We start from the raw sequence: 17,585 nt of genomic DNA on the forward strand, positions 1-17,585 counted from the left end.
CCTGCAACTATCCTCACATTCAATAAAGCAGGATCTGGCACCAAGGAGGAATTTCTCTCTATCTCACCCCATGCTGTACCTGTCCTGGGAGTGTTTGATGGGGACAGTGTAGAGGGAGCTTTACTCTGTATCGAACCCCGTGCTGTACCTGTCCTGGGAGTGTTTGATGGGGACAGTGTAGAGGGAGCTTTACTCCGTATCTAACCCCGTGCTGTACCTGTCCTGGGAGTGTTTGATGGGGACAGTGTAGAGGGAGCTTTACTCTGTATCTAACCCCGTGCTGTACCTGTCCTGGGAGTGTTTGATGGGGGCAGTGTGGAGGGAGCTTTACTCTGTATCTAACCCCGTACTGTTCCTGTCCTGGGAGTGTTTGATGGGGACAGTGTAGAGGGAGCTTTACTCTGTATCTAACCCCGTGCTGTACCTGTCCTGGGAGTGTTTAATGGGGACAGTTCAGAGGGAGCTTTACTCTGTAGCTAACCCCGTGCTGTTGCTGTCCTGGGAGTGTTTGATGCGGACAGTGTAGAGGGAGCTTTACTCTGTATCTAACCCCGTGCTGTTCATGTCCTGGGAGTGTTTGATGGGGACAGTGTAGAGGGAGCTTTACTCTGTATCTAACCCCGTGCTGTACCTGTCCTGGGAGTGTTTGATGGGGACAGTGTAGATGGAGATTTACTCTGTATCTAACCTATTTTTCTATCTGTACTCTTTCTGCATTACTCTGTGGTGAGCTTCTGGTGTTAGCTGTTACAGGAGAAATTGAATTTAAGCGTTTAGCTGATACAAGGTTTTGGGCCACAGTTGAAACCAGCCCCTTGAGCAAGTGCAGGGAGTGTGCGAAACGGGGGCGGCGGGGGGGGGGAAGAGAGAGAGAGAGAGAGAGAGAGAGAGAGAGAGAGAGAGAGAGAGAGAGAGAGTTGAGGATAGAAGGAAAATGCAGGCATTAGTTTTGCTGAATGTATCCCTCCCCAGCCCATGAGTCTGCTCGACTTACAGCTGGGTGGTCCTTGCCCAAGGTCTTCTCTCGGATGGACAGGGCATCGTTCAGCAGGTGGGCTGCCTCTTTGTATTTATTCTGGTCCCTGTGTAGTGAGGTAGAGAGGGAAGGGAAGAGGGTGAGACAGAGAAGGCTGATTAAAGCATTCCGGAAGGCACACGCAGTGAACGGTGAGAGTCGGAGAGAGCTCAGAGACGGATTACGAGCAGGAGGACGCCGCGAGTCTGACCCGTCCGCCATGCAACATAACCATGATTGTGGTCTCAACACCACCGTCTGCAGCAAAACCCTCGACTCCCTCGTCTGTCAGTGGGAGGCTATGCAGCGGTGGGATTGTCCTTCGAGTCGCAATCCAGAAACCCAGCGTCATTCACTGGAGACTTGGGTTTGAATCCCACTATGAAACTCCTCCAAGCCGTTTCCCCACACCGTCGTTTCAGGAGGCTCTGGGTCCCACCATCCTAACAATATCCGCCTCCGGATTATCTGGGAGGCAAAGGCCAAACACGTCAGCCTCTCTCCCGGTTCATCCAACTTCGGGACTGCCCAAAACAGGTGGACGTGATGCTCCTTGTGCATCGCCCACACCGATCCTCTACTCCTGGAAAGAACCGACATCCTAGACACTGTCGTCTGTGCCCCATACACCACTTTGAACTGGATGGGACTCAGTCTTGCACATAAGGAGGATGGGTTAACCCTCCGCAGAGCCTTACTCCACAGCCCGGCTTCGAAAATGCCCTGCCCGCTCCCCTACTCCTCTTCCCATTTCCCTTTCATTTCCTCCACCGAAAACCTCTCTCTCTCTCCATTAACCCTCCCTATCTGTCCGAGATCCTTCCCTCCCCTATCTGGTCTTCAGGCAAAATCTTATCTTGCATCGCCGGGGGTGGTAATTTCATAAACGTAGCCAACTCCTCCCGAACAAAGTGTCTGACTTTCAGATACCGAAACCCGTTCCCCCTCGGGAGATGGAACTCTGCCTCTCGCTCTCCCAACTGTGTAACCCCCTCAAGCAGATCCCGAAAGCACCCTATCCCCACTCCCACGCCCTAAATGTGGAACGCAGGTCTGCCGGAATAAACCTGGGGTTGCCAGGTTGGTGTCATAGTGACATACTTCCCAACTTAAAAAGCTGCCATCATTGATTCCATAGCCTTGGCGCTGATACCACGACCAGGCTCGTGGAGTACCTAGCTGGCTAGGATGGAAGAGGAGCCAGTAGCATTTACTGTGTCCACGGATGCGCAGGTTAGGTGGGTATCGGGATAGGGCGAGGGACTGGGCCTAGGAAGGGTGCTCCTTCAGACAGTCGGTGCAGAATTGATGGGCCGAATGGCCTCCTTCTGTGCTGCAGGGATTCTGAGCAGCGCCCTCAAACCCGGCCCTCTACACGAGGCTTCCTCCTCCGACCCCACACTGGCCTTTCCTCTACTGCCAACTTCCTGATCTTCTCAACGTTCGCCGCCCAGTAATAATTCAGCAGGTTTGGCAAGGCTAATCCCCCCCTCCCCCCGTATCTCTCCAAAATTAACCCTCCTAATCTGGGGTGCCTTACCCGCCCATATAAACTCCGGGATCATCCTATTGACCTGAACAAAAAAAAGATTTGGGCACAAAAAGCGGGAGGTTTTGGAAGACAGATAGAAAGTTTGTCAGGGCCGTCACCGAAACTGTCTGGACTCTTCCAGCCCATGACAGGGGCAAAACATCCCACCTCTTAAAATCCTCCACCGGATTCACCTGGGTCCAACTAGGTGTGGGAAACTTTCCCGAACAGCCGAAACGGCAACTTCTGCAAGCCCATCCCCCTCACCGGGAATACCTCCCTCTTCCCCATGTGGGGCTAATACCCCGAGAATGGCCCAAACTCCAAGATCAATATCCCCATGATCCTATCACAGCTTTTACCAGGTTAGCAATATACAACAAAAGTTAGTCTGTGTTTGGGAGACCCGAGGCTCCCCCCCCCCCCCCCCCCAATACCTCTCCACTCTCCCAAGGCTCTAAGCGCCCTTGCCAGAGGCTCGATCGCTAATGCGAAAAGCAATGGAGACAGGGGACACCCCCACCCCGTTCCCTGGCAAAAATACATTTTTACGGCAGGAAATCTACCGTCCTCACCTGGTCTGGCCTCACATGATTACAGATCGAGAAATGTGGTCGACTCTTAAATGCCCTGTGCAATGGTTGAAGGGCAATTAGGGCTGGGTACTAAACGTTGGCACTGCCAGTAACACCCACAACCCAGAAACAAATAAATTCCACAGACTGAGGACCCTCTGAGCCAAAAAAACATTCTCCTCACCTCGGTCTTAAATGGGAGACCCCTTAGTTTTAAACTCGTGCAGAGCTCGGAGGTTCCGAGGGTGCATGAATTAAAGGCCAGTTTGCAGGTACGGCAACTTATTGGAATGTTTTCATTGCATCCATGAATTGGGTATCAAAGTTGCACAGCTGTGCTTCAGTTGTGCAGGACATTGGTGGGATCACACCTTTATTCAAATTCACTCACGGGATGTGGGGGTCGCTGGTCAGACCAGCGATTATTGCCCATCCCTAGTTGCCCTTCAGAGGGTGGTGATGAGTTGCCTTCTTGAACAGCTGCAGTCCTTGAGGTGTAGGTACACCCACTGAGCTGTTAGGGATGTTGCCCCAGCGACAGTGAAGGAACGGCGATATATTTCCCAGTCAGGGTGGTGAGTGACTTGGAGGGGAACCTCCAGGTGGTGGGGTTCCCAGGTATCTGCTGCTCCTTCTAGATGGCAGTGATTGTGGGGTGGAAGGTGCTGTCTAAGGAACCTTGGCGAGTTACTGCAGTGCATCCTGTAGATGGTACACACGGCTGTCACTGTGTGTCGGTGGTGGAGGGAGTGAATGTTTGTGGAAGGGGAGCAATCAAGCGGGGCTGTTTTGTCCTGGATGGTGTCGAGCTTCTTGAGTGTTGTTGGAGCTGCGCTCATCCAGGCAAGTGGAGAGTATTCCATCGCACTCCTGACTTGTGCCTTGTAGATGGTGGACAGGCTTTGGGGGTCAGGAGGTGAGTTACTCGCTGTAGGATTGCTCACCTTTGACCTTCCCTGGTAGCCACAGTATTAATGTGGCTGGGTCCAGTTCAGTTTCTGATCAATGGTAACCCCCAGGGTGTTGATTGTGGGGTTTCAGCGATGGTAATGACATTGAATGTCACGGGGGGATGGTTAGATCCTCTCTTGTAGGAGATGGTCATTGTCTGGCACTTGTGTGGAGCGAATGTAACTTGCCACTTGTCAGCCCCGAGCGTGGATATTGTCCAGGTCTTGCTGCATTTAGACAGGGACTGCTTCATTATCTGAGGAGTGGCGAATGGTGCTGAACATTGTGCAGTCATCCACAAACATCCCCACTTCTGATCTTATGATGGAAGGCTGGTCATTGTAGAAGCAGCTGAAGATGGAGCATTGTGTACAGCAAGGTTTCTCAAACTCAAGGTCGTGACCTGCAGGTGGGTCACGGGCAGGTGTCGGGAGGGTCGCGGAGCGATCAGTTATGGCCTTCCTCACGGGAAGACAAGCCCAACGGCTGCAGCCGGCTTCTCAGAATGCCGGCTGCGACCGGCCTGTAAATGCGATGGCTGGAGACTTCCTGCCAGAGGGCAGGTCACTTGCCCGGCACAGGTCGGCCGGCGGGGGTCGCGGAGGTCGGCCGGCGGGGGTCGCGGAGGTCGGCCGGCGGGGGTCGCGGAGGTCGGCCGGCGGGGGTCGCGGAGGTCGGCCGGCGGGGGTCGCGGAGGTCGGCCGGCGGGGGTCGCGGAGGTCGGCCGGCGGGGGTCGCGGAGGTCGGCCGGCGGGGGTCGCGGAGGTCGGCCGGCGGGGGTCGCGGAGGTCGGCCGGCGGGGGTCGCGGAGGTCGGCCGGCGGGGGTCGCGGAGGTCGGCCGGCGGGGGTCGCGGAGGTCGGCCGGCGGGGGTCGCGGAGGTCGGCCGGCGGGGGTCGCGGAGGTCGGCCGGCGGGGGTCGCGGAGGTCGGCCGGCGGGGGTCGCGGAGGTCGGCCGGCGGGGGTCGCGGAGGTCGGCCGGCGGGGGTCGCGGAGGTCGGCCGGCGGGGGTCGCGGAGGTCGGCCGGCGGGGGTCGCGGAGGTCGGCCGGCGGGGGTCGCGGAGGTCGGCCGGCGGGGGGTCGCGGAGGTCGGCCGGCGGGGGTCGCGGAGGTCGGCCGGCGGGGGTCGCGGAGGTCGGCCGGCGGGGGTCGCGGAGGTCGGCCGGCGGGGGTCGCCCGGCGGGGGTCGCGGAGGTCGGCCGGCGGGGGTCGGCCGGCGGGGGTCGCGGAGGTCGGCCGGCGGGGGTCGCGGAGGTCGGCCGGCGGGGGTCGCAGAGGTCGGCCGGCGGGGGTCGCAGAGGTCGGCCGGCGGGGGTCGCAGAGGTCGGCCGGCGGGGGTCGCGGAGGTCGGCCGACGGGGGTCGCGGAGGTCGGCTGGCGGGGGTCGCGGAGTTTGCACATTCTCCCAGTGTCTGCGTGGGCCTTACCCCCACAACCCAAAGAGGTGCAGGGTAGGTGGATTGGCCACGTTAAATTGCCCCTTAATGAGGGAAAAAAAAATAATTGGGTACTCTAAATTTATTTTAAAAAAGGAATGATGTAAATGTGTTGGAAACAGAGACTGTTTACTGGACTGAGGCCAGAACGGGTGGGTTGTCTTCTGAGGAAAGATTGGACAGGCTGGGTTTGTATCCAGTGAGGTTTCACTAAGAAGGGACTTGATTGAAACCTTTCGGATCCTGAGGGGTATTGACAGGGTGGGTGGGAGAGGGTGTTTCCTCTTGCCGGAGATCACTGTTTAACAATAATGGCTTGGAGTCTCTGGAACTCTCAGAAGGGGGTGGGACAGAATATTTGAACTTTCCTTTTTAAGGCAGAGCAGGATAGATTGCTGATGAACAAGGAGGTTAAAGGTTATCGGGAGGTTAAAGGTTATCGGGGGTTGGCGGGAATGTTGGGTTGAGGTTCCAGTGAAATCAGCCAGGATCTTATTAAATGGAGCCGGCTCGAGGGGCCGAATGGCCTGCTGATCCTAACTCGCATGTTTTCCCCCTGGTTCACGTCCCTCCCGTGAATGGAAACCGCCTTTCAGCTGCCACACTGTCAAATCCACTCACAATCTTATTTGTTGCATTCTTCGAATCGCAATTGACACAAACCTGACCTGACCAACCATTGCTCATAAACTAATCCTTCAACCCCGGATTGAGATGAGTGAGCAGGGAAGCAGAGGGCAGTCGACTCCCAGTGCGTCCCAGTTCACTGGAATCACGCAGCTGGCACCCACCTGTAGACCAGCGCCAGGATGTTCAGCATGGTAGCCACGTCAGGGTGATCGTGGCCCGAGGTCTTCTCCAGATCCTCCAGTGCCTGTTTACAGAGGGGGACAGCCACCTCGTAGCGGCCCTGTGAAGCGTACTGGATCACCAGGTTATGCAGTGTTCGGAGTCGGGCTGGAATCTCATATCCACCCTGCTGGGCCGCTGCCACAGCGCTGCTGCTGTGAGGGTGGCTGACTGACACAGAGACAAAAGGAGAGAATGTTTCTGAAAATGGATCAAAGAGGGACAGAGAGAGGCCGCAGCGCAGACAGAGGGAGGGGACGCTGCGCGGAGAGAGAGGCGGAGCACGCGGGGCAGACAGAGGGAGGGGACGCTGCGCGGAGAGAGAGGGGGAGCACGCGGGGCAGACAGAGGGAGGGGACGCTGCGCGGAGAGAGAGGGGGAGCACGCGGGGCAGACAGAGGGAGGGGACGCTGCGCGGAGAGAGGGGAGCACGCGGGGCAGACAGAGGGAGGGGACACTGCGCGGAGAGAGAGGGGGAGCACGCGGGGCAGACAGAGGGAGGGGAAGCTGCGCGGAGAGGGGGAGCACGCGGGGCAGACAGAGGGAGGGGACGCTGCACGGAGAGGGGGAGCACGCGGGGCAGACAGAGGGAGGGGACGCTGTGCGGAGAGAGAGGGGGAGCACGCGGGGCAGACAGAGGGAGGGGACGCTGCGCGGAGAGAGAGGGGGAGCACGCGGGGCAGACAGAGGGAGGGGACGCTGCGCGGAGAGAGAGGGGGAGCACGCGGGGCAGACAGAGGGAGGAGACGCTGCGCGGAGAGAGAGGGGGATCACGCGGGGCAGACAGAGGGAGGGGACGCTGCGCGGAGAGGGGGAGCACGCAGCACAGACAGAGGGAGGGGACGCTGCGCGGAGAGAGAGGGGGAGCACGCGGGGCAGACAGAGGGAGGGGACGCTGCGCGGAGAGAGAGGGGGAGCACGCGGGGCAGACAGAGGGAGGGGACGCTGCGCGGAGAGGGGGAGCACGCAGCACAGACAGAGGGAGGGGACGCTGCGCGGAGAGAGAGGGGGAGCACGCGGCGCAGACAGAGGGAGGGGACGCTGCGCGGAAAGAGAGGGGGAGCACGCGGGGCAGACAGAGGGAGGGGACGCTGTGCGGAGAGAGAGAGGGGAGCACGCGGGGCAGACAGAGGGAGGGGACACTGCGCGGAGAGAGGGGAGCACGCGGGGCAGACAGAGGGAGGGGACGCTGCGCGGAGAGAGAGGGGGAGCACGCGGGGCAGACAGAGGGAGGGGACGCTGCGCGGAGAGAGAGGGGGAGCACGCAGCACAGACAGAGGGAGGGGACGCTGCGCGGAGAGGGGGAGCACGCGGGGCAGACAGAGGGAGGGGACGCTGCGCGGAGAGAGAGGGGGAGCACGCGGGGCAGACAGAGGGAGGGGACGCTGCGCGGAGAGAGAGGGGGAGCACGCAGCACAGACAGAGGGAGGGGACGCTGCGCGGAGAGGGGGAGCACGCGGGGCAGACAGAGGGAGGGGACGCTGCGCGGAGAGAGAGGGGGAGCACGCGGGGCAGACAGAGGGAGGGGACGCTGCGCGGAGAGAGAGGGGGAGCACGCGGGGCAGACAGAGGGAGGGGACACTGCGCGGAGAGAGAGGGGGAGCACGCGGCGCAGACAGAGGGAGGGGACGCTGCGCGGAAAGAGAGGGGGAGCACGCGGGGCAGACAGAGGGAGGGGACGCTGCGCGGAGAGAGAGGGGGAGCACGCGGCACAGACAGAGGGAGGGGACGCTGCGCGGAGAGAGAGGGGGAGCACGCAGCACAGACAGAGGGAGGGGACGCTGCGCGGAGAGAGAGAGGGGAGCACGCGGGGCAGACAGAGGGAGGGGACACTGCGCGGAGAGAGGGGAGCACGCGGGGCAGACAGAGGGAGGGGACGCTGCGCGGAGAGAGAGGGGGAGCACGCGGGGCAGACAGAGGGAGGGGACGCTGCGCGGAGAGGGGGAGCACGCGGGGCAGACAGAGGGAGGGGACGCTGTGCGGAGAGAGAGGGGGAGCACGTGGAGAGAGAGGGGGAGCACGCAGCACAGACAGAGGGAGGGGACGCTGCGCGGAGAGGGGGAGCACGCGGGGCAGACAGAGGGAGGGGACGCTGCGCGGAGAGAGAGGGGGAGCACGCGGGGCAGACAGAGGGAGGGGACGCTGCGCGGAGAGGGGGAGCACGCAGCACAGACAGAGGGAGGGGACGCTGCGCGGAGAGAGAGGGGGAGCACGCGGGGCAGAGGGAGAGGGGGAGACCACAGCGAAGAGAGAGAAAGAGGGGGAGTCGGCGGGACAGAGAGAGAGAGAGGGGGAGTCCGCAGCGGAGAGAGAGGGAGAGGGGGAGACAGCAGCGAAGAAAGGGGGGGGGGGGGGGGGAGTCCGCGGGACAGAGGGAGAGACCGCAGCGAAGAGAAAGAGAGAGAGAGAGGGGGAGTCCGCGGGACAGGGGGAGACCACAGCGAAGAGAGAGAGAGGGGGAGTCCGCAGCGGAGAGAGAGGGAGAGAGGGAGTCCGCGGGACAGAGGGAGACCACAGCGAAGAGAGAGAGGGGGAGACCGGGGCAGAGAGAGGGAAAGGGGGGGGGGTGGAGTCCGCAGCGAAGAGAGAGAGGGGGCGACCGCAGCGAAGAGAGAGAGGGGGAGACCGGGGCAGAGAGAGAGGAGGGGGGGGGGCAGGGTCAGAGAGAGAGGAGGGGCTGGGGTTCAGGGAGAGGGAGGGACGGGGTTGAGGGTGAGGGGGGGCCGGGGCACAGGGGGTGGAGGGGGGCTGGGATTCAGGGAGAGGGGGGTTTGGGGTTCATGGGGAGGGGGCGGGCCGGGGCTCAGGGGGAGGGAGGTTGGGGTTCAGGGGGAGGGGGGGGGAGGGGTTCAGGGGGAGAGGGGTTCAGGGGGAGGGGGGCCGGGGTTCAGGGGGAAGGGGGGCCGGGGTTCAGGTGGAGGGGGGTCGGGGCTCAGGGGGAGGGTGGCTGGGGTTCAGGGGGAGGGTGGCCGGGGTTCAGGGGGAAGGGGGGACGGGGTTCAGGGGGTCTGGGGTTCAGGCGGAGGGGGGCGGGGTTCAGGGGTGGGCTGGGGTTCAGTGGGAGGGGGGGCGGGGTTCAGGTCGAGGGGGGGTCAGGGTTCAGGGGGAGGGGAGCTCGGGGTTCAGGTGGAGGGGTGGCTGGGGTTCAGGGGGAGGGGTGGCTGGGGTTCAGGGGGAGGGGTGGCTGGGGTTCAGGGGGAGGGGTGGCTGGGGTTCAGGGGGTGGGGGGGTCGGGGTTCAGGGGGAGGGGAGCTCGGGGTTCAGGTGGAGGGGTGGCTGGGGTTCAGGGGGAGGGGTGGCTGGGGTTCAGGGGGTGGGGGGGGGGGTCGGGGTTCAGGGGGAGGGGTGGCCGGGGTTCAGGTGGAGGGGTGGCCGGGGTTCAGGTGGAGGGTGGCCGGGGTTCAGGGGGAAGGGGGGCCGGGATTCAGGGGGAGGGAGGTTGGGGTTCAGGAGGAGGGGGGGCTGGGGTTCAGGGGGAGGGTGGCTGGGGTTCAGGGGGAGGGTGGCTGGGGTTCAGGGGGAGGGTGGCCGGGGTTCAGGGGGAAGGGGGGCCGGGGTTCAGGGGGAGGGGTGGCCGGGGTTCAGGGGGAGGGGGGGCTGGGGTTCAGTCGGAGGGGGGGCCGGGGTTCAGGGGGAGGGTGGCTGGGGTTCAGGGGGAGGGTGGCCGGGGTTCAGGGGGAGAGGGGGATGGGGTTCAGGGGGACGGGGGGGCTGTAGTTCAGGGGGAGGGTGGCCGGGGTTCAGGGGGAAGGGGGGCCGGGGTTCAGGGGGAAGGGGGGCCGGGGTTCAGGGGGAGGGGGGGACGGGGTTCAGGGGGAGGGGGGGACGGGGTTCAGGGGGAGGGGGGGTTCGGGGTTCAGGGAGAGGGGGGTTGGGGTTCAGGGGGAGGGGGGTTCGGGGTCCATGGGGAGGGGGCGGGCCGGGGCTCAGGGGGAGGGAGGTTGGGGTTCAGGGGGAGGGGGGGCCGGGGTTCAGGGGGAGGGTGGCCGGGGTTCAGGGGGAGGGGGGGCCGGGGTTCAGGGGGACGGGGTTCAGGGGGAAGGGGGGCGGGGTTCAGGTCGAGGGGGGGTCAGGGTTCAGGGGGAGGGGAGCTCGGGGTTCAGGGGGTGGGGGGGGGTCGGGGTTCAGGGGGAGGGGTGGCCGGGGTTCAGGGGGAGGGGGGGCTGTAGTTCAGGGGGAGGGACGGGGTTCAGGGGGTCTGGGGTTCAGGCGGAGGGGGGCGGGGTTCAGGGGGGGGCCGGGGTTCAGTGGGAGGGGGGGCGGGGTTCAGGTGGAGGGGGGGTCAGGGTTCAGGGGGAGGGGAGCTCGGGGTTCAGGTGGAGGGGTGGCTGGGGTTCAGGGGGAGGGGTGGCTGGGGTTCAGGGGGTGGGGGGGGGTCGGGGTTCAGGGGGAGGGGTGGCCGGGGTTCAGGTGGAGGGGTGGCTGGGGTTCAGGGGGAGGGGTGGCTTGGGTTCAGGTCGAGGGGGGGTCAGGGTTCGGGGGAGGGGAGCTCGGGGTTCAGGTGGAGGGGTGGCTGGGGTTCAGGGGGAGGGGTGGCTGGGGTTCAGGGGGTGGGGGGGGGTCGGGGTTCAGGGGGAGGGGTGGCCGGGGTTCAGGTGGAGGGGTGGCTGGGGTTCAGGGGGAGGGGTGGCTGGGGTTCAGGGGGTGGGGGGGTCGGGGTTCAGGGCGAGGGGAGGTTCAGGGGTTTAGGGGGGGTCGGGGCTCAGGGGGAGGGTGGCTGGGGTTCAGGGGGAGTGGGGGGGGCCGGGGTTCAGGGGGAGGAGGGGCCGGGGTTCAAGGGGAGGGGGGGCCGGGGCTCAGGGGGGCTGGGGTTCACGGGGAGGGGGGCCGGGGTTCAGGGGGAGGGGGGGCCGGGGTTCAGGGGGAGGGAGGGCCGGAGTTCAGGGGGAGGGGGGGCCGGAGTTCAGGGGGAGGGGGGGGGCCGGAGTTCAGGGGGAGGGGGGGCCGGAGTTCAGGGGGAGGGGGGGGCCGGGGTTCAGGGGGAGGGGGGGCCGGGGTTCAGGGGGAGGGGGGCTGTAGTTCAGGGGGAGGGGTGGGGTTCAGGGGGTCGGGGTTCAGGGGGAGGGGGGTCGGGGTTCAGGGGGAGGGGAGGTTCAGGGGTTTAGGGGGGGTCGGGGCTCAGGGGGAGGGTGGCCGGGGTTCAGGGGGAGTGGGGGCTGGGGTTCAGGGGGAGGGGGAGCCGGGGCTCAGGGGGAGGGTGGCTGGGGTTCAGGGGGAAGGGGGGCTGGGGTTCAGGGGGAGGGGGGTCGGGGTTCAGGGGGAGGGGAGGTTCAGGGGTTTAGGGGGGGTCGGGGCTCAGGGGGAGGGTGGCTGGGGTTCAGGGGGAGGGGGGCCGGGGTTCAGGGGGAGGGGGGCCGGGGTTCAGGGGGAGGGGGGGGCCGGGGTTCAGGGGGAGGGGGGGCCGGTGTTCAAGGGGAGGGGGGGCCGGGGCTCAGGGGGAAGGGGGGCTGGGGTTCAGGGGGAGGGGGGCCGGGGTTCAGGGGGAGGGGGGGCCGGGGTTCGGGGGGGGCCTGGATTCAGGGGGAGGGGGGCCGGGGTTCAGGGGCAGTGGGGGCCGGGGTTCAGGGGGAGGGGGGGCCGGAGTTCAGGGGGAGGGGGGGGCCGGAGTTCAGGGGGAGGGGGGGCCGGGGTTCAGGGGGAGGGGGGGCCGGGGTTCAGGGGGAGGGGGGCTGTAGTTCAGGGGGAGGGGCGGGGTTCAGGGGGTCTGGGGTTCAGGGGGAGGGGGGTCGGGGTTCAGGGGGAGGGGAGGTTCAGGGGTTTAGGGGGGGTCGGGGCTCAGGGGGAGGGTGGCCGGGGTTCAGGGGGAGGGGGGGCTGGGGTTCAGGGGGAGGGGGAGCCGGGGCTCAGGGGGAGGGTGGCTGGGGTTCAGGGGGAAGGGGGGCTGGGGTTCAGGGGGAGGGGGGTCGGGGTTCAGGGGGAGGGGAGGTTCAGGCGTTTAGGGGGGGTCGGGGCTCAGGGGGAGGGTGGCTGGGGTTCAGGGGGAGGGGGGGCCGGGGTTCAGGGGGAGGGTGGCCGGGGTTCAGGGGGAGGGGGGGCCGGGGTTCAGGGGGAGGGTGGCTGGGGTTCAGGGGGAAGGGGGGCCGGGGTTCAGGGGGAGGGGGGGCCGGGGTTCAGGGGGAGGGGGGGCCGGGGTGCAGGGGGAGGGGGGGCCGGGGTTCAGGCGGAGGGGGGGGCCGGGGCTCAGGGGGAGGGTGGCTGGGGTTCAGGGGGAGGGGGGGCCGGGGTTCAGGGGGAGGGGGGCCGGGGTTCAGGGGGAGGGGGGGGCCGGGGCTCAGGGGGAGGGTGGCTGGGGTTCAGGGGGAGGGTGGCTGGGGTTCAGGGGGAAGGGGGTCTGGGGTTCAGGAGGGGGGGCGGGGTTCAGGGGGGGTCGGGGTTCAGGGGGAGGGGGGTTCAGGGGGATTCAGGGGGAGGGGTGGTCGGGGTTCAGGGGGAGGGGGGACTGGGGTTTGGGGGGGTTTCGGGGTTCAGGGTGAGGGGAGGTCGGGGTTCAGGGGAGGGGAGGTCGGGGTTCAGGGGAGGGGAGGTCAGGGTTCAGGGAGAGGGGGGTCCGGGGTTCGGAGGGGGGTATAGGGAGGGGTAGGGTTCAGGGGAGGGGACGCCGGGGTTCAGGGTGAGGGGGGGTCGGGGTTCAGGGGGAGGGGGGTTCAGGGGGAGGGGGGATGTCGGGGTTCAGGGTGAGGGGTGGTCGGGGTTCAGGGGAGGGGAGGTCGGGGTTCAGGGGAGGGGAGGTCGGGGTTCAGGGAGAGGGGGGTCCGGGGTTTAGGGGGGGTCTGGGTTCAGGGGCCGGGGTTTAGGGGAGGGGGGACTGGGGTTTGGGGGGGGGTGTCGGGGTTCAGGGTGAGGGGTGGTCGGGGTTCAGGGGAGGGGAGGTCGGGGTTCAGGGGAGGGGAGGTCGGGGTTCAGGGAGAGGGGAGGTCGGGGTTCAGGGGGAGGGGGGACTGGGGTTTGGGGGGGTTCTGGGTTCAGGGGCCGGGGTTGAGGGGGAGGTCGGCATTCGCGGGGCAGAGAGGGAAAGACAGAGACAGAGAAAACTCACTTCCTGTGCCGTGTTCTTCCTCCTCGGGGAACAGGTCATCCAGTGAATCTTTCGATGAATCACCTTCCTTTTCTTCCTGTGAGGAAAGAAAATGACAGCTCGGAACCTCAGCGATGTGCAACACTGAGCATGGCAAAGGTGCTGGGGTGGTGAGGAGAGGAGGGGGTGGTGACGATGGGGGTACAGAGGGGGTGGTGACGATGGGGGTACAGAGGGGGTGGTGACGATGGGGGTACAGAGAGGGTGGTGACGATGGGGGTACAGAGGGGGTGGTGACGATGGGGGTACAGAGACAGTGGTGATGATGGGGGTACAGAGACGGTGGTGATGATGGGGGTACAGAGACAGTGGTGATGATGGGGGTACAGAGACGGTGGTGATGATGGGGGTACAGAGACAGTGGTGATGTTGGGGGTACAGAGACGGTGGTGATGATGGGGGTACAGAGACGGTGGTGATGATGGGGGTACAGAGACAGTGGTGATGATGGGGGTACAGAGACGGTGGTGATGATGGGGGTACAGAGACGGTGGTGATGATGGGGGTACAGAGACGGTGGTGATGATGGGGGTACAGAGGGGGTGGTGATGATGGGGGTACAGAGACGGTGGTGATGATGGGGGTACAGAGGGGGTGGTGATGATGGGGGTACAGAGACGGTGGTGATGATGTGGTACAGAGACAATGGTGACTATGGGGGTACAGAGACAGTGGTGATGATGGGGGTACAGAGACGGTGGTGACGATGGGGGTACAGAGGGGGTGGTGACGATGGGGGTACAGAGACGGTGGTGATGATGGGGGTACAGAGACGGTGGTGGTGATGGGAGTACAGAGACGGTGGTGATGATGGGGGTACAGAGACGGTGGTGATGATGGGGGTACAGAGACGGTGGTGATGATGGGGGTACAGAGACAGTGGTGATGATGGGGGTACAGAGACAGTGCTGATGATGGGGTACAGAGACAGTGGTGATGATGGGGGTACAGAGACTGTGGTGATGATGGGGATAGAGACAGTGGTGATGGTGGGGGTACAGAGACGGTGGTGATGATGGGGGTACAGAGACGGTGGTGATGATGGGGGTACAGAGACAGTGGTGATGATGGGGTACAGAGACAGTGGTGATGATGGGGGTACAGAGACTGTGGTGATGATGGGGATAGAGACAGTGGTGATGGTGGGGGTACAGAGACGGTGGTGATGATGGGGGTACAGAGACTGTGGTGATGGTGGGGGTACAGAGACGGTGGTGATGATGGGGGTACAGAGACGGTGGTGATGATGGGAGTATAGAGACGGTGGTGATGATGGGGGTACAGAGACGGTGGTGATGATGGGGGTACAGAGACAGTGGTGATGATGGGGGTGCAGAGACGGTGGATAAGATGGGGGTACCGAGACGGTGGTGATGATGGGGGTACAGAGGGGGTGGTGATGATTGGGGTACAGAGAGGGTGGTGAAGGGGGTACAGAGACAGTGGTGATGATGGGGGTACAGAGGGGGTGGTGATGATTGGGGTACAGAGAGGGTGGTGAAGGGGGTACAGAGACAGTGGTGATGATGTGGGTACAGAGGGGGTGGTGATGGGGGTACAGAGACAGTGGTGATGATGGGGGTACAGAGAGGGTGGTGGTGATGGGGGTACAGAGACGGTGGTGATGATGGGGGTACAGAGACGGTGGTGATGATGTGGTACAGAGACAATGGTGACTATGGGGGTACAGAGACAGTGGTGATGATGGGGTACAGAGACAGTGGTGATGATGGGGGTACAGAGACAGTGGTGATTATGGGGGTACAGAGATGGTGGTGATGATGGGGGTACAGAGACTGTGGTGATGATGGGGGTAGAGAGACAGTGGTGATGGTGGGGGTACAGAGACGGTGGTGATGATGGGGGTACAGAGACGGTGGTGATTATGGGGGTACAGAGACGGTGGTGATGATGGGGGGTACAGAGACGGTGGTGATGATGGGAGTATAGAGATGGTGGTGATGATGGGAGTACAGAGACGGTGGTGATGATGGGGGTACAGAGACAGTGGTGATGATGGGGTACAGAGACGGTGGTGATTATGGGGGTACAGAGACGGTGGTGATGATGGGGGTACAGAGACGGTGGTGATGATGGGGGTGCAGAGACGGTGGATAAGATGGGGGTACAGAGGGGGTGGTGATGATGGGGGTACAGAGGGGGTGGTGATGATGGGGGTACAGAGACGGTGGTGATGATGGGGGTACAGAGACGGTGGTGATGATGGGGGTACAGAGACGGTGGTGATGATGGGGTTACAGAGACGTTGGTGATGATGGGGGTACAGAGACGGTGGTGATGATGGGGGTACAGAGACGGTGGTGATGATGGGGGTACAGAGGGGGTGGTGATGATGGGGGTACAGAGACAGTGGTGATCATGGGGGTACAGAGACGGTGGTGATGATGGGGGTACAGAGACGGTGGTGATGATGGGGGTACAGAGACGGTGGTGATGATGGGGATACAGAGACGGTGGTGATGATGGGGGTACAGAGACGGTGGTGATGATGGGGATACAGAGGGGGTGGTGATGATGGGGGTACAGAGACGGTGGTGATGATGGGGGTACAGAGACGGTGGTGATGATGGGGGTACAGAGACGGTGGTGATGATGGGGGTACAGAGACGTTGGTGATGATGGGGGTACAGAGACGTTGGTGATGATGGGGGTACAGAGACGGTGGTGATGATGGGGGTACAGAGACGGTGGTTATGATGGGGGTACAGAGACGGTGGTGGTGATGGGGGTACAGAGACGGTGGTGATGATGGGGGTACAGAGACGGTGGTGATGATGGGGGTACAGAGACGGTGGTGATGATGGGGGTACAGAGAGGGTGGTGATGATGGGGGTACAGAGGCGGTGGTGATGATGGGGGTACAGAGACAGTGGTGATGATGGGGGTACATAGACGGTGGTGATGATGGGGGTACAGAGACAGTGGTGATGATGGGGGTACAGAGACGGTGGTGATGATGGGGGTACAGAGACGGTGGTGATGATGGGGGTACAGAGACGGTGGTGATGATTGGGATACAGAGGGAGTGGTGATGATGGGGGTATAGAGACGGTGGTGATGATGGGGGTACAGAGACGGTGGTGATGATGGGGGTACAGAGACGGTGGTGATGATGGGGGGACAGAGACGGTGGTGATGATGGGGGTACAGAGGGGGTGGTGATGATGGGGGTACAGAGGGGGTGGTGATGATGGGGGTACAGAGGGGGTGGTGATGATGGGAGTACAGAGGGGGTGGTGATGATGGGGGTACAGAGGCGGTGGTGATGATGGGCGTACAGAGACGGTGGTGATGATGGGCGTACAGAGACGGTGGTAATGATGGGGGTACAGAGACGGTGGTGATGATGGGGGTACAGAGACGGTGGTGATGATGGGGGTACAGAGACGGTGGTAATGATGGGGGTACAGAGACGGTGGTGATGATGGGGGTACAGAGGGGTTGGTGATGATGGGGGTACAGAGGGGGTGATGATGATGGGGGTACAGAGGGGGTGGTGATGATGGGTGTACAGAGACGGTGGTGATGATGGGCGTACAGAGACGGTGGTGATGATGGGCGTACAGAGACGGTGGTAATGATGGGGGTACAGAGACGGTGGTGATGATGGGGGTACAGAGGGGGTGATGATGATGGGGGTACAGAGGGGGTGGTGATGATGGGTGTACAGAGACGGTGGTGATGATGGGCGTACAGAGACGGTGGTGATGATGGGCGTACAGAGACGGTGGTAATGATGGGGGTACAGAGACGGTGGTGATGATGGGGGTACAGAGGCGGTGGTGATGATGGGCGTACAGAGACGGTGGTGATGATGGGCGTACAGAGACAGTGGTAATGATGGGGGTACAGAGACGGTGGTGATGATGGGGGTACAGAGACGGTGGTAATGATGGGGGTACAGAGACGGTGGTGATGATGTAGGTACAGAGACGGTGGTGATGATGGGGGTACAGAGACGGTGGTGATGATGGGGGTACAGAGGGGGTGGTGATGATGGGGGTACAGAGACGGTGGTGATGATGGGGGTACAGAGACGGTGGTGATGATGGGGGTACAGAGGCGGTGGTGATGATGGGCGTACAGAGACGGTGGTGATGATGGGCGTACAGAGACGGTGGTGATGATGGGG

General features: G+C 63.4%; 1 protein-coding gene across 9 annotated transcripts in view; it reads right to left on the reverse strand.

Moving 5' to 3' along the window:
- LOC140411246 (kinesin light chain 1-like) overlaps positions 1-17,585 on the reverse strand; it is a 669,745-nt gene that overhangs the window by 157,539 nt on the left and 494,621 nt on the right. For all 9 annotated transcript variants that reach the window (XM_072500365.1, XM_072500366.1, XM_072500367.1 and 6 more), the window contains exons 4-6: positions 13,394-13,469; positions 6,300-6,528; positions 995-1,082 (exon numbers count right to left, since the gene is read on the reverse strand). In XM_072500365.1, coding sequence (XP_072356466.1) covers positions 995-1,082; positions 6,300-6,528; positions 13,394-13,469 — 393 coding nt within the window. The remainder of the gene's footprint in view (positions 1-994; positions 1,083-6,299; positions 6,529-13,393; positions 13,470-17,585) is intronic.

The sequence above is a fragment of the Scyliorhinus torazame genome, chromosome 4 (genome assembly GCF_047496885.1).
Source record: "Scyliorhinus torazame isolate Kashiwa2021f chromosome 4, sScyTor2.1, whole genome shotgun sequence".
Classification (NCBI taxonomy): domain Eukaryota; kingdom Metazoa; phylum Chordata; class Chondrichthyes; order Carcharhiniformes; family Scyliorhinidae; genus Scyliorhinus; species Scyliorhinus torazame.